Source organism: Lytechinus variegatus, chromosome 15, assembly GCF_018143015.1.
Source record: "Lytechinus variegatus isolate NC3 chromosome 15, Lvar_3.0, whole genome shotgun sequence".
NCBI classification, from domain to species: Eukaryota; Metazoa; Echinodermata; class Echinoidea; order Temnopleuroida; family Toxopneustidae; genus Lytechinus; species Lytechinus variegatus.
Window position 1 is genome coordinate 15,144,504 of NC_054754.1, and position 16,289 is coordinate 15,160,792.

Genomic DNA, 16,289 nt, shown 5'->3' on the forward strand with positions numbered 1-16,289 from the left:
TTTATTCTTACCCTTCTCCAATCTAAATGCTGAGCGCCTAGCAAGAAGACAGAAGGTCCCATTTTTGTAAGTCTTTGGTATGACTCGGCCGAGGATCGAACCCACGACCTCCCGTTTATGAGGCGGACGCTCTACCGCTGAGCCACCGTGTTCGGTTTAAGATAATAAGAAACGCCTCTGAGAATAAATTCATGTCCCAAATAAATAACGAATTCCGGCTATTAATGCTGCCCCAATTGCTGCTCACAATTATCACTTTTCTTTTCCGATTTTTTTTTCGCCGCTAAGAATGACATTTTCTTACCACAAATATATTTTCTTTATTTGCTAAAGTGTAAGTATTTAGCTGATTCTAATATTTTAGTTATTGCTACATCATACTAATAAGTGGTTCTAATGTTTTCAAATAGAATATGTTAAATCAATTTACAATTCAAATGAACGTCTCTGATCCATGTTGTTCAGTTGATTTTATTTCTTTCATTTTCATTTAACTTGGGCATTTATTCATCATTGGAAAGAAAGAAAGGAACAAAAGAAAAAAAGAAAAAAAAGAAAGAGAGAGAGAGAGAAAGAAAGAATGAAAGAGAGAAAGAAAAAAAGAAAGAAAGAAAGAAAGAAAAGGAAAGGAAAGAAAAGGAAAGAAGAAATTTAGGGGAAACGTTTAATATTAAAATTACCTTCTTTACATCAAAAAAAAAAGAAAGAGAGAGATGCGAGTGAGTGAGTGCGTGTGCGGGTGTGTGTGTGTGTTTTTGTTTGTATGAGAGGGAGTGAGAGAGGGGGAGGGGGAGAGAGGAGGGGTAGACGGGGATGAAGAGGGGGAAATGGAAAGAAATTATACGAGCAGGTAATTAAGATTACTTGAAATTTTCTTTAAAATTTCATAGAAAATTACATGAAGTGCCGTTTCAATTAAGTTGTCTAGTGTAATTTCGAAATGCATTCAAGCATTTTCTAATTATAACTGATCAATGCGTGCTAATCTTTGTAATTATCTCGCATTACTTTGCCTTTGTTAATAAGTGTGCATACAGCTCAAAAGTCAAGGAGCACATTATTTTTAAGATTAATAAAACATTAAAAAAAATCAGCATTCTACTATCTATTTGGGGATCTCATACAATTGGCAATTGAAGTGTGAAATGGTGTGCTACATTGGCTTAATTACAATGTCACATTGTTTTTTTTTATCTTTAAAAGTGCATGTATCGAAGAATGCTGTTCGGATGTAATTTGATTTTTGATTAGGGAACTGTTACGGTACGTGATGATATAACCAGGCAGGGCAAAATTGATAACAAAAACTTAACCCGTGATACATACATTTCAGAAGATTGTGTTTTTAACTGTGTTTCACTAAAGATAAACTTTATTTTTTTGTCAGGGGCGGGGGTGGGTGCCGTTTTATTCTATATAGTATTCTTTTGGCCTTCTTATCTTGAATATCGTTTTTAATTATTATGATGGAATCGGTCAGATATTACAACAAATATAATTCGTGGTTATCAGACAAGAGGGAGCCCAAACCATATTGGTGAACTTATTGTAGCGATAAAGAGACCTTTGGATATGCACTTTAGCCCGTCAGAGATTCTTTTTCAAAGGGCAGGAGGTTCGATTTGAAAAAAAAATGTCAAATTTCCATCTTTCTCTCTAAAAAATAAAATGCCTTAAAATCTACTTTTCAAGCCTGAGGGGGGGGGGGACTTAAAAACACTCAGACCCTCTTCTAGTACTTCATTAATATAGGATAAGAATGGGTTGCATCGGTGTGACTGTCAAACGATGCTGACAACCCCGGCCCCCCGAAAACCAGCTTTTTGCAAAGTATTCGATATAATGTCAAAACATATTTATATAAATGATTAAATCTCAACTTTTAATCTGAGTTGGCTAATGCTTCGGGGTAATGAGTCGATATTCTGGGCTCCAATAAAAAAAAAACATCATATACATAGCTTATAATCTTAATCGATCAATGTAAATGATCAGATATATATCTCGCTCTTCATTAGCGAGAGAATATGGTATCGTGGGAAATTAAATAAAAGTGCATGCTTTGATATATAATGAACATAATACTATTTGTTCCTTTTCAGTTATCTAAATCTTCATTAATTACAACGCGAACAGTAGCTTCATCAACAATGCTGACTTGCCTCCTTGTATTCATTGGCGGTAGATGTCAACTGATAGTCGTTAACAATAAATTTTGATTGCAATTAATTCATCAGCATTCTTATTATTTCTTTAGCAACAACGTTCGACTATCTTGATTTACATATCGCGGATGAAAAATTTTGATTATTTTCAACAAATGAAGCGATGTGGACATAGCAATGCTTGACTATCTCATGACGTCATTGGCACTCCATACCTACGGCAATAGAACAATTGTTAGGGCCTATATGCTTCTATCCCACCCCAATATTGATTAAAAAAAAACAACTAGTGAGTTGCGCCGCTAGCCCGCGTCATCAGTATTAATGAGAGCAGTGATATGAATAAATGAGATTTAACATAATTCCAGTCATCAGGCGCGGGGCATGACCTCTTTTTTGTGACTTCTGTGATTTTTTTTCAAGTAGTGAACTTTTATAGTGAACTCTATATTGCCTCTATTATTTGATCGAAAAGAAAAGGTGACGTCACCTTTAGGTCACCTTGCGCCCCCTATCAAAATATTTTGAAACCGCCCTCTACATAATGATCAACCTCGTGATCATATCTGATATCTGTTAACAATAAACATTAAACAAAAAAATAAATGATTGTAATAAGCATTCAGCATTCAATAAAAGCTTAACAACTCCCTATGAATTTTCGGATAAACTTCTCGCCCTGTCCCTTTCCAGAATATCTAGCCCCCCCCAAAAAAAAAACACCCAACAATAACCTAGGAAATAGATCCCCAAGTAACCATTTTAAATTATACCGTTATATACGGTCACGATATATCATTATAGGTATGGATATGGTTAAGTATTGATTATTGAATATATTGTAGAAAAAATCCTGAACCTTGGGAGAGGTTTGTTTCGATTTATTGATTTTAGTGGGATAATGTAGTTTTTGGAGGATTCAAGCACATGAATAATGTTCATGCCATCCTCACAGGGGTGGAATCGATAATGAAAAGAAAGAGTTCCCACCGCCGGGAAAGAAAATATTGGAAGAGTATTCGAAATCGGGGAAATGCAAATGGAGAAGAGGGCCTGGGAAAGAAGTGGGAGGGATGGAGAGAGAGAAGAGAGAGTTAAAGGGGTGTGGAGAGAGAGGGGGGTAGGGGAAATAGAGGAGAAAACGGAGGCTAGGAGAGAGGAGAAAAAGTGAAAGATCCAGGATAAGAGTGAGGGAGGGAGATAAATATGAATAATTAATTCGTTCATGATTACTTTTTTTAATTCATAACTGACACATCGATTTGGTACTCTGGTTCCTGTTTCCTTTTAAAACAAGTCGCCATTTCGGGATGGAATCCACTCGAGCACTGTTGCATGCAATCAGTGGCATATCAATTCGGAAGAGGACATGGTCATTTTCGAATCAATTTCGAAATAGAAGCGAACGAGCGCGAAAATGAAATTGAAATCTATTTTGTGACACAATTTAAATTGATGTCAAGAATGTAATTTTAATATTTAACGTTTCCCCTAATTGTCTTCCTTCCCTTTTCTTTCTTTCTTTCTTTCTTTCTGTCTTTCTTTCAGTCTTTATTTATTTCATTTCTTTATTTCACCTCCTTGTAACAGGAAAAATCATACAAGTCAAGTTTCAATACATTTCACATTTTTGGAAGTTGGTCTTTATACAGTCATTATAAACATGATCTAAACTACCATACAAATCTAAGAGGTACATAACGGAGACAACAATCACATGCCTATTTGATAAAGCTATAATACACAAACTAAATGTTAGCACACCAACATATCAAAGTCACAGCATGAAGTTTATAAAAAAAATCGGACTGTTCTCCCATTTTTTTGTAAAAAGATTATTTGATTTACTACAAATTCAATGAATTGCCCTCAGCATGGTAATAATCAAATAATTACAATTCAAATAATCTCAATTGAGTTAATTCTCTCCCGTGAGGAATAAACAAAAATAAATAATAAAGACGGACTAGATGCAGTGGAGTGTCATATTTAGTGAAATGTATAAATAACCCCAAATACAAAACAACACAAATTATTCTTAGTTGAGGACCACTTTTACTTCTGTATTGCATCTCGTGGAAAGAAAGAACAATCCTTATGTCAAGAATCATGAATAGCATTTAAGGCATGGTCACACCGCCCGAGCGTTGTTGGAGCGGTCGTGGAGCGGTAGGGAAAGAGGGCAGAATTTCGCTCACAAAATTGGGGGAACAATCGAAAACATAAATCGAAAAAAAACAACAAAAAAAACAATCGAAATAAAAAATGGTAAACGGTAGCGAGCGGTGATGATTTTTTCTCTCCGCTCCACGACCGCTCCAAACAACGCTCGGGCGATGTGACAATGCCTTTAGATCACTTCAGACAATGCAAGAAGCGCCCTATATTATGAGATCGGACTTTTCGCTCACTATCTTTCACTTTTGACGTCTTGCCCCCTCCCCTGAAAACAAATCTACATACAGCGCTGTAATGAATTAAAAGCAGATACTAACATTCATCATTGCGATTATGGCGAATGGTGACCTAACTGAAAAAACATCATGAAATCACGAAATTTTATTTTCAGTCAGACGGAGTTTTATGAATATACCTCCAAATATATTTTTTCCCTACAAATTACTTAATACTGCCCATTCATTTGGAGTAACACAAGGCTATATCCTTGGTTCTTAATACTTTCTTTGAAGAAAATTACATATAATTTCGTTATACCGAGGTTTTTTACCAGACTGCTAAGAAAGCACGAATGCCTGTGAGCAAGCAACCAAGGGACAGGTCCCTCTTAAGCCGTTGGTACCAACGGCTTAAAGTCCTCTCCGAGGGACGTGGTAATGAGGATGAATGCCTTACCAAAGGGCACTAGCTCACCAAATGGGAATCGAACTCGGGTCACCGGAATCCGAAATCCCCGCTCTACCGACTGAGCTATTGTTTTAATATTGACATCGAAACCCAATATGAACATAAAAAAGGCCTAGGCATATCTTGAATTCCGTTATATACAAAAGAGGAATTTAGATATGGCAGAATGGGGAAAGTGGATTGAAATTACAAAGAAACTTCTGAAACTGAAGAATCTACTTTCTCCTCCGTATATCCTTGGTTACCATTTGAGTCACTCATGTTCATCTCCCCTGATGATTTCCCCAAGAAAATCGTCGCCTTCGAGAACATTCGATAAATCTCGGGTACGGTCTTAAACACTAACTTCCTTGGTTGCGTACGCCAGAAACACAGCAACGATGTCAGAGCACTAGCGTACAGGGAATTCGTCAGTCCATACACAAATGGATTCAACGCGCTGTTGACGAAGAGGGCAGTATGTGAAAAAAACGTCAAGACGTTGACCTCACCGTGGCTGCGGCTTCGTTCGCAATTCTTCGAGATGATGATGACGCTAAACTGCATGCCGTGGTGGACTCCAACGGTGACCCCGAAGACGACCAGGGCGACGAGGACCATTCGGAGCAGGCCGATTTTCTGTCGCCGGTTTTCGTCTTCCCCGTTGCTTCCTCGTCGTAATGAAATGATGTGCGGTCCCGGTTGCCAGAATTTGCGGATGATGATGACGTAGAATGTCACGCTGACGATGAGGGGGAAGACGTACTCGGTAAGAAAAACAATCGCGTAGACGACAAGCTCGTCGAATCTCAATATGCTGATGATACAGGAATAGAGTAGAGAACCTATTTTGAAAAATCGAAAGACATTGGGATAAAGTTCGTCCTATTATGGAAAGACTTATGAGGTATGCAGTATAGAAAAAAAAACGTAAAAGGGTATTAACAACATGTTACTGTATTTCTTTCTTCCAAAATTATACGCACTCTAGATCACGGGTTTAAAAAAATACCCCTAAACGCATCAAATGATAAATATTACATGCATATACACTACTGCGTATTTCCTCTTGTTTTCTGGTGAATATTAATAAAATTGTGTGTGTGTGTGTGTGTGAGGGTGTGTGTGTTTTATAGATAATTTCGCATAAAGATTTATACTGAATTCTGGGAGAAAAAAACACGCGATTCTCAGAAATAAAGGCGGGCTCATTATACTCGAATTTTGCTTCAACTTTCAGAAACAAACCAAATAAAGGCCCAACCAGGGGCGTCGATCCATTTTTCAGATTGGGGGGGCAAAATCATGAATCAATTTTCCAAAGGCGCTCGATCACACAAACACACACATATGCCTATATATATGTGTGTACACATATATATATATATACACACACACACACACACATATATATATACATATATATCTCACCAGCAGATTAATGCGAGCGCGAAGCGCGAGCTGAAAATTTTGATATTTTGATCTGAAAAAAAATGAGTATAATGGACGTTTTTAATAAAGAACAAGATATATATATCCAACAAAAGATTATTGGAAATCGAAGTGGGAGTTCTTTTGAGGTTTAGAACTGAAAACGGGACCATATTCACCTATTTAATCATGGAAAGTATGGGTTTTTGTTACAAAAATGATGCGAGCGCGAAGCGCGAGCTGAAATTTTTTGATATTCCAATCTGAAAAGTGGCCATTTTGAGCACGATTTTAGACGAAGAACGAGTTGTGTATCTCAATCTCGCTTGCTGATTTCTGGGTAACATTACAATCTTATTTTATTTTTAGCACATGCGGAATTATTGGGGGGGCAAAATTATATGTTTGCCCCCCCAATATTTCATTGGTGGGGCGATCGCCCGCCCCTGCCCCCCCATAATCGACGCCTCTGGGCCCAACTGATTTAGTCTTATTCCGGTATTCAGGGTGTTTCGAAACCATTATTGCTCCTATCGTGCTTATATGCTACACAAAACTATCCATTTGCCCTCCTTATCCGTTTTATGGTTAATATTTTTTTTTCCAGAATAATGAATAGAAATTTAAAAATTTGACAATTGCGACAAAAATAATGATAACTTTAGATGGAAAGCCATTTAGATAATATCTCTCTTTGAAATTTGATTAAATTCATTTCGATGTATCAATTTCAGTTATATAAACGATAGAATATATCGAATAACAATAAAACAAAGAAATACATAAGAAATTAAAAAATCTGTAAAATAGGCCTCCAAATATAATTGGGAGAAGCAAATGACATGGGCTCTGGGAAGCGCGGGTGCTGCGTGTGTTTTTCTTCACAGGCAGCACCCCCGGAAATTCTGGTAAGGGTTACAAAATTTGAAAATATAAGGAAAGTGACCAGCAGTTTGTGTTTGAACCTTTTTTTTTCTTGCTTGTCAAATTTGTGGGGGACCAAGGTGACCTCCAATTTGTAGTCCCACCCCTTTTAATTGCTTGTCAAATTTCTCGGGACCAAAACGACCTTCATTTTGTAGTGAAACCTTTTTTTTTTTGCGGGGGGGGGTATTGTCAAATATACTCCAGCACCCCCTGAAAAAGGCGCTTCGGTAATTGAATGTTACATTTATGCTTAATATTACACTGTTTTTTGTTTTACGAAGCAAAAATTCTCGTCAGTAAAATTGTACTTAATTAATATTACTATATATTACTTTGTATTTAGTTTTTAAAGGAAATGGAATAAAGAATTGAAAAAAAATAATGTTACATACCGATCCAGACTGCCAAGCTGACGACCACGGCATGCCGGATACTACGATATCTTCGAGACAAGATCGGATGAACGATATGGAGATATCGGTCGATCGTCAGTGCGACTAAGGTGTAACAGGTCACTCCTTTGGAAACCTGTAATTCAGAGTAGAAATTATATCAGATTTAAACAGCAGGTGTTGCAGGCGAATATTTGTTGAGCATCCAGTGGAGTAATTCAGAAAAAAATGCTAGTGAGCCAAAAATTTGAAGAAAAAAATTCTTAATATCAATATGTCAAGACAAAGAGCATTTTATTTAAATAGGACTGCGCCCTTTTACTGTGAGTCAATTTCTTTCGATTTAATTGGGGCAAGCCAAGATGGACATTTTGGACAAAAATTGATCTAGATGATGCTGAATGTCAGATGAATATAACCAATTTTGTCATCTATTGGTGGAGACTGAAGGAGTTTCGATCCACAGATTTTGGGTGCAAGAGATGCCCTTGTGCAGTTGATGAATGGTGGGTATATATGGGATGTTCAGTTCACTTTAAAGTGGGCTGGGATACATGACTTACAGTGACCCATTTATAAATCTCTATAATAATGTACAAATTTATTACTTTTTACAGCCCACGTACATGCTGCATTCACCGAAATAGTCTTAGATAAATAAATGGAATCGTATTTTTTTTAAATGTGTCACATTCGGAGAATGAAATATCACACACACGCCCTGCCACACACACACCCGCAACATTTGGTCAATCTTCATAGGGTCCTCGCATGGAACTCAAGAGACCTTCCGTACAGCTGGCCGTGGGTGAACTCCCAAACTAACTGAGGACAATGCGTTATTCAATGTATGAGTCAGTGTGCGAATGCGTGTGTGGGTGAGAGCATGTGTGTGTGGGTGTGAGTGTGCGGCACGTATGTCCTTTAGCAAGGCATTTCATATCCATGGTCTTTTTAATCCTATTTTAATAAATAAGGATCACTGTGAAAAAAAGAGTAAATTTACGTTGGTCATTTTTTTGTTGGGTAATATATACGTTGGTTATTGTTTTGTTGGGCATTATGTGCCCAATACTTAGGCAAATTTTTACTCTGCCGCTGCCAAAATACAGATGTCCAATTGTTGGGCTAGTAATTGCCCTGCTGAGTGGTAAATGTTGCGAAACTTTACGATCACGAGTTGCGCTTGCAGCATGCTACACACGGTCGATAAGATATGGAGGAGCTGGGGGCTGGGGAGCCTCGCTGAATCTTTCATAGATGAGTTGCTTAAACGTTTTTTTAATTTTTTTATTTTGGACTTTACGTTAAGCATAATTTGTAAGGAATTTGTCAGAATAGGCCTACATACATGACATATATCTGACGCTGTTTTGTTTTTGCTTCACTCACTTGAGATATGCACTTGCACTTGTATGCAGCGTTATTGTGCATGCAAAGCACTTTCGGATAAGGTCTCCGGATCGACACGGACCAGGTACACGAAGTGAGTGTAGGCCTTGCCCAGATGTTGGGTTAATAACTTTATTAAAAAGTTGGGCAAATTAATGTCCCCCAAAATGTAGTTCAAAATATTACCCAACAGTTGGGCACATTAATGCCCCAACAACGTTGGGTAAAATATTGCCCAGTAGTTGGTAGGGTTGACTATCGGCCCAACGTTGGGCAAAATATTGGGTAAAATATTGCCCAATTTTTTCACAGTGATGCTAAAGCATGTGAACACTTAAAAAGGTGTGTGTGAGAAAGAGCTAGGCTCGCACGTGTGGGTGTACCTACAAAATTCTTGTCACTTTTTCAATTTTTGCTCAGATATCCTTCACTTGGGGTCTCAGTAGCGAAAGCAGAGATACAATATTGAATTCCAACAGATACGTCGTGATAACTGGGGTGAAAACAAATCATGCCTAAACGGGTACCGAATTTTAATATTAATGTTAGTATTTGATATTATTTAAATAATATTGATAATAATAATGATAATGATAATAATAATGATAACAACAATAATGATAATAATATTAACGATAATAATAATATTGATATAATAATAGTAATGATAATAGTTATAACAATAATAATACCAAAGCTATAATAATACCATGCTCAAATTACTAAGATTAAGGTAATTTTGAAAAGGAGAAGTTTCAATCCTACAAACATATTCAGCGTATTTATGTCAAACAAGACTGTTTGATTACAAACCTACCCGGAGTTGGGTTCTGCGCTTATTCTTTTTTGAGAGTTTCAATAAATAAGTCAATCTGTGTTATATAAGTTGTAGAGACAGTATAGGCTTCCCTTTTCCCCGTAATAAAAACTTAATCGATTTTTGGTGAAATGCCTTTTTAGTGTTTCGCATTTTAAGAAATGTAATGCGCAGTTGAGTATATATAAATCGTGTAATATACATGCATGTATAATTATGATAATGATATTATTATTATTTTCATTACCTTCTAAATATGTATACTTCACCATGTTCTCAGTGAATAAGCTTGCTTGCTTTTATGTGTATGATTTTTTTAAATATATATATTTTTGTAATGTAGTTGTTGTTTTTATTCAAATTCTTCATTAGTTTGTTGATTTCGTTTATTTTGAAATGTGTGTTTCTTGCAATCTATTAAATTGATTGCAGGATGGTCTTTTTTCGGTAATAAATGTTAACCAGGGAGTAGCCTAGACAGGTCTATTTGACTTTTACTATTCCCTCACATCGCATTCATTACCCTATGTATTTCGCTATTTTTGTTTATTTGTCATTTAACAATATTCATTACTGCTTTACTATAGAATCATTTTGATTAATCTCAATGTATTGTATCTTGTATTTTTTTTAGAGATGTGAAATAAATGAATTTGAATTATTTTGACATGTTTAAGTTATATTTTCGTAATGTCCCACTTCAGTTCCTGAGGGTTCTTCCACAAATTTTCTACAATAGGCTTGTCAATTTTACTAGACATTTTTGGGGAAGAAAAGGTAAAACGAGATTTAAAATAAAAATTGATTATGAAGAGTGAAAAAGGACTTACCATGTGAATGAATAGAAATGATTGATACATCCAAGACGGAATCTCGACAATATCGAGGTCGAAAGCGAATGACGTCGTGACAACACAATGGAGAACCCCACACGTTAGCAGCACTATGATGTCGGTGAAAGCAAGACTTGCAACATAGCAACTGGATGTCGTCCGGTTCTTCCTCTGGGTGAAGACGATGACGAGGATAAGAAAGTTACCGACGACACCGACGATGATCACGATGAGCAGGAATACGAAAAGGAAAATCTCAACGGGCTTGCTGACGATCGAGTCTATGGAAACATCCATGTCGTAATCATCCTCGAAACCGTATCTATGAACAACAAACGTATCATGGTCGTCATCATGGCCATGATGGTCGTCATCGAAATCGCCGTGGTCATTCTTTGAATGGTTCTGTCTGTAAGCGATACACGGATTTCCACCCGGCGGGTACCACATTTTATTTCTTCTTAATTTTTTTCTTTTAAATAAAAACTATAGACCCCTTTACAAAGTTTAATCCGATCTAAAAATGAAACTATTACAAAGAAAGTGCAGATTTGCCTAAGAAAATGATCTGCACAAGAAAGGGTTAATATTTTTTCCTGGTCGACTAGCAATTTCATACGCACTGTATTGATATGACGGTGATTGGTGAGCCACCACAAACATGGGATATATTTCTGGACTTGGAATCTTGAAAAGGGTGAAGTAACTTTAGTACATTTCAACAATCATCAGTCATTTTTTAGAAGAATTGATGGGCTATTTTCTGCTGAAATACATTTGTGCCGGTACTTAACAGATATGCTGAAAAGTATAATATTTCATATCCTGGTCGGTGTTTCATAAAGATGTTCGTACAGTTACGCACGACTTTCGAATGACTGGAACATGTTCCTAGGTGCCAAATCAGTATATAGGGGTGTAACAGTTAGCACAAGAAAGGGTTACCAGTCGTAACCTAGCTGCGAACAACTTAATGAAATACCCATCTGGCCAGGAGTTTAATACAAACATGCGGGTCAATCAATTTGAGCACAAATCTAACTTTTCGCCACTCAAATGACAATAGAAAGAATTAACTTACACAAAATATGATTCGGATGAAAAGAGTAAAACCAAACGAGCTACAAACACTGTAAAATAAAAAAAATATCTTAATCAGATGAAAATGACAGACTCGTGCCTCTCCAGTTCTAAAGAATGTACATTTCGAATAATGCAATGCATGATGAGGCGATTATGCCAGCTCTCCATTTAAAAAAAAGATCATAATAATGAAATATAATAAAACGAAATACATGTATAATAAAAAATGAATGCATACATTCGTTACATATCATCATGGCCGTTTCATAAAGCTGTTCGTAAGTTAAGAGCGACTTTAAAGGAAAGTCCACCCCAACAAAAACTTGATTTGAATAAAAAGAGAAAAATTCAACAAACATATCACTAAAAGTTTCATCAAAATCGGATGTAAATTAAGAAAGTTATGACATTTTAAAGTTTCGCTTATTTTTGACAAAAATTTGAACGAGCCAGTTACATCCAAATGAGAGAGTTGATGATGTCACTCACTCACTATTTCTTTTGTTTTTTATTGTTTGAAATATGAAATATTTTGATTTTCTCGTCATTGTCATGTGAAATGAAGTTTCATTCCTCCCTGAACACATGGAATTTAGTCCTAATCATCAAATTCGTAAAAATTGAAATATTGTATAATTCAAACAATAAAAAACAAAAGAAATAGTGAGTGAGTGACATCATCGACTCTCTCATTTGGATGTAACTGGCTCGTTCATATAACTATTTTGTTAAAAATAAGCGAAACTTTGAAATGTCATAACTTTCTTATTTTACATCCGATTTTGATGAAATCTTCAGCATTGTGCTTGTCTGATTTTTCTTTATTGATTCAAATCAACATTTTTCTGAGGTGGACTTGACCTTTAAGAACGACCGGTGAACCTTTCTTACGCGCTGAACCATCGCCAATGGTGTATAGCATTTAAAGGATCACCAGTCGTTCTCAAAGTCGCTCTCATCTTACGAACAGCTTTATGAAACACCCACCAGTACTGTTTAGTAATACACGTAGTTTAAGTTTATCTCACCCTCTCATAATATAAGAAAATAAAAACCCCCAAGTTATTGATATACTGCAGAGCCTTGGTAATACACTAATGCTGGTACGTTAGTGGGAATACCCTCTTAAGGCATGATTATAGGCTATAGCTTATCTTTGGAGTAAAAGAGGGAAATCCCTGATGTTCTTTTATTCTAAATGTTGACGTATTATGACGAAATCTATATTTAAAAAAAAATAAAAATGTAGGCCCCGCGGGTATTTCGTTCTCAAAGAATTATAATTATGGTATATTATCCTCAATAAAAACGATGAATATACAGCAAAATATTTTGATTAGACCTACATCATCTTATCCATAAAATAATGAACTGTTTTTTTTACAACGAATATGGGTTTGTGGATACGCTTAAGAGGGGAATAGAAAGAGAGAGGGGGGGGGGGGGGGGGAGGGAGAGAAAGAGGATAGTTAGAAACTAGGTGTTTACATCATTGAATCATTGCAGACAAATGGCAGATGAGGTCGAATTCAAAACAAATAATTAAGTAAATAGTGTCCATATAAAACTGTCATTACTTCAAGAGACGTAAATCATGATACAGTTTGAAATCTGAACAATTATTAATTTTAATCCAATTATTATTATATTCTCTCAGAATGGATGCATATCAGGGCGGGTTAAAATTTGAGTTAAATAATAATAATAGCTAGTGTGTATAGCCCTTTTTCCATAACGGGTCAAAGCACTTAACAGCATACCCCATTCATTTCATTCCCGCACAAAAAATGCACAATTTCCACTCCCTGGGGAGCATTCCTTGCATTCATCACAGCCTCATAATAGCCAATCTAGTGTGAATTCTAACACACATGAAGTGTGTGTGAAGATGAATAAGGATTGTTATTTGTAATTGTTAGCCTATGTAGCTTTGCACCTTGTTCTTTGTCAAATTAAATTAGATCTTTTAAACGCTATCCTCCAATGCGACACGCATACAAGCATCTTGTTAGTGGAAAATGGGGAATTTCCGTTTTCACGACCCAGGACGGATTCAAGGACACAGTAAATGTATTGAAATGCCTGTAAAATGACAATAAACAGCTCAGAGGTCTTTGTCAAAATTGACGAATAGCCGGCCCATGTCGGCATTTGCCTATTTATACAAAAAGAAAAGAAAATCAAGAGGTCCTCCCCTCATCTGCGCCTGTATACCAGCTGGTATTCATTGGAATGCGCTCGGATTCGAAGCTCTTTACAGACCGAATCGGCTTTGTTGCCGTTCTCTACAGTAGTATAGGCACCTTTCGCAAATCTCTACAACGCGAGATTATAGAGTCAGGTAACTCAGAAGTTAACGATTAATCATAGACTCGAATTTCTAGATTGATTATACATTACAGTCAATACAATCAAACATAGAAAACTGGTTTACAATCATTGCCAAGCTTTGTGTTACAGGCCCTATAGATCTTGCTTTTCGTGTGCAAAGCTCTTTCATACGATACCAGCATGCCATGCCATGTCATTTGCCTGCCTAAGCTCGCGGTGGGACTGTACCTGTATCATAGCTATGACTCCAGCTGGCTGGAGACATGCGAAATGTACATTATGACATGGATAAGAAAGTGGTTTTTCAAACAAATCGAGTACATATTGAATAAGGAAAAACTTACCGAATTAAGGCTTAGATATAGATCATTACAGTCCATCGAATCGATATTGCATTTAATGTGCATTATTTGTGGATCACTGGCAATTGATTTCATGGGTCAGATCACCTCTCAAGCCGAATCATTTCCCATGCGTTGACATGTACACAGCATGCAACAGGCCATAAACCGTCTAAATTTGCGGAGTTTTTTTCTTTTGCCAGCACCTTCTACATAAACGATATGCCTTTAGCACACAATGTAACGGGCAGTATGTTTTACTTTTCCGCAGAAATGGGGGGTTTGCCGGGGGTACACTTCCATTGATGAGTGGATACCATGCGCGACCATGGGGTTTCGAAAAGCACCCTAAACAAGGAAAGTTCTTTTCCAGATTAGGAAAATACATCTCTCAACAAGTATTTGGGTTGTGACACCCTTCAATTAGTGGAAATATATCCCTTTTCAGTATTTTAATCATTGTTTCTCACACCCATAGGCCTATACGTATACCCACTTTTTCCCTTTTTACGTGTGGTCGCGCCTGGTATCCACCATTCAATGGAAGTGGGTCACCCGGGCGGCCTCTCGAGCTCTGGGAGGAACCAAATTTGGATTTGGAAAGTCGTCCTAAATCAGATATATCGCTGTTACCATAGTAGCAACCAGAATTTTGCACACGAAACGCAAATTGAATGTTTTCGTTCCAGATGCGAAACGAAAAAAAAAATCTCATGTCGCACAATTTGCATTACAGAACGGAGTTTTACGACCATGACGACGGGCCCAAAAGTCTCTCCCAAAATGAACTACCGTTCTAAATAAGCGTACGCGTCCTCAAACGAAAGGTCGGGATTGTCTAACTAGGGACTTTAAGTATACCGCACAAAGATAATCTGTGCATTGACAAAGTCCCGACATAGCACCTTGCTCATTGCATAAGCTAATGAAAGTGTTTTTAGTCTCCTTTGGAAACCCCGAGTTATCATTATGGCCGCCATTAGTACAGTGACCTGGGGAGCGTTTCATCAATATTTTCATCCGACAAGTTGTCAGATCATCTTTCCATGATTTTGATTGGCTGAGAGGCACTGTTCCTATGGTAAATGTCGGATAAAATGGAACTTGTCGGATAAAACGTCCGACAAGTCCTTTCATGAAACGCCCCCCTGAAGTCGGATTCATCTATTATGTCTATACCAAGCTGGGTTCTAAATTAAAGTTACGGGCTGCGCGAGACTGCTGCATTTCTCTCTTTTTTAATCACTTTTGCGTCACAATATGAACACGTTACAGTTGTTTGTGTGCCCATGCAACAAGAGTAGTGACAGTCAATTTATTTTTTACTTTTCAACAAAGTTCGGTGAGTTTTCGAGTCGGGTATTTGTTGATTGAATTGGCGACATCATAACTTAGAAAGCTTATGGATCTAGTTCATAAAATATAGGCATAAGGGTACCGTAATCAAGTATGAATGATTGTTTTGCAAAGGTCTTAGATCCCATGGTCATGGTCAAAGGCCAGTTTGGATCAATGGACAGAGCATTTTTTATCGAATGAATGTTTTCTTTTGAGAATAATTATACAATAGCTATTTTCAAAGACAGCACTGCCGCTATGTCAAATTGCGTGATGCAGGCGAGACTGCCAGAGGCGTTCAACATGTTTTGTCAATACTGACAAAGCTTTATAATTATATTTTATTACATACACATAAACACGAGTATAGTCACCTCAAAAGTGGTTTATAAGGT

The 16,289-nt window shown here is 36.9% G+C and overlaps 1 protein-coding gene across 1 annotated transcript; it reads right to left on the reverse strand.

Annotated features, from left to right (window-relative positions):
- Positions 1-4,700: 4,700 nt before the first annotated feature.
- LOC121428977 (G-protein coupled receptor 54-like) lies at positions 4,701-11,917 on the reverse strand. Its single transcript, XM_041625873.1, has 3 exons — positions 10,799-11,917; positions 7,760-7,895; positions 4,701-5,854 (listed from the first exon to the last, which is right to left on the reverse strand). The coding sequence occupies exons 1-3, from the start codon at positions 11,249-11,251 to the stop codon at positions 5,217-5,219; spliced, it is 1,227 nt and encodes a 408-aa protein (XP_041481807.1). The 5' UTR covers positions 11,252-11,917; the 3' UTR covers positions 4,701-5,216.
- Positions 11,918-16,289: the final 4,372 nt, after the last annotated feature.

Coding starts and splice junctions, on each gene's coding strand:
- LOC121428977 (XM_041625873.1), bottom strand. CDS start 11,251: ATGTGGTACCCGCCGGGTGGAAATCCGTGTATCGCTTACAGACAGAAC. Junction 7,896..10,798: donor CATTTCTATTCATTCACATG/GTAAGTCCTTTT, acceptor TCTGAATTACAG/GTTTCCAAAGGAGTGACCTG. Junction 5,855..7,759: donor CAGCTTGGCAGTCTGGATCG/GTATGTAACATT, acceptor TTTTCAAAATAG/GTTCTCTACTCTATTCCTGT.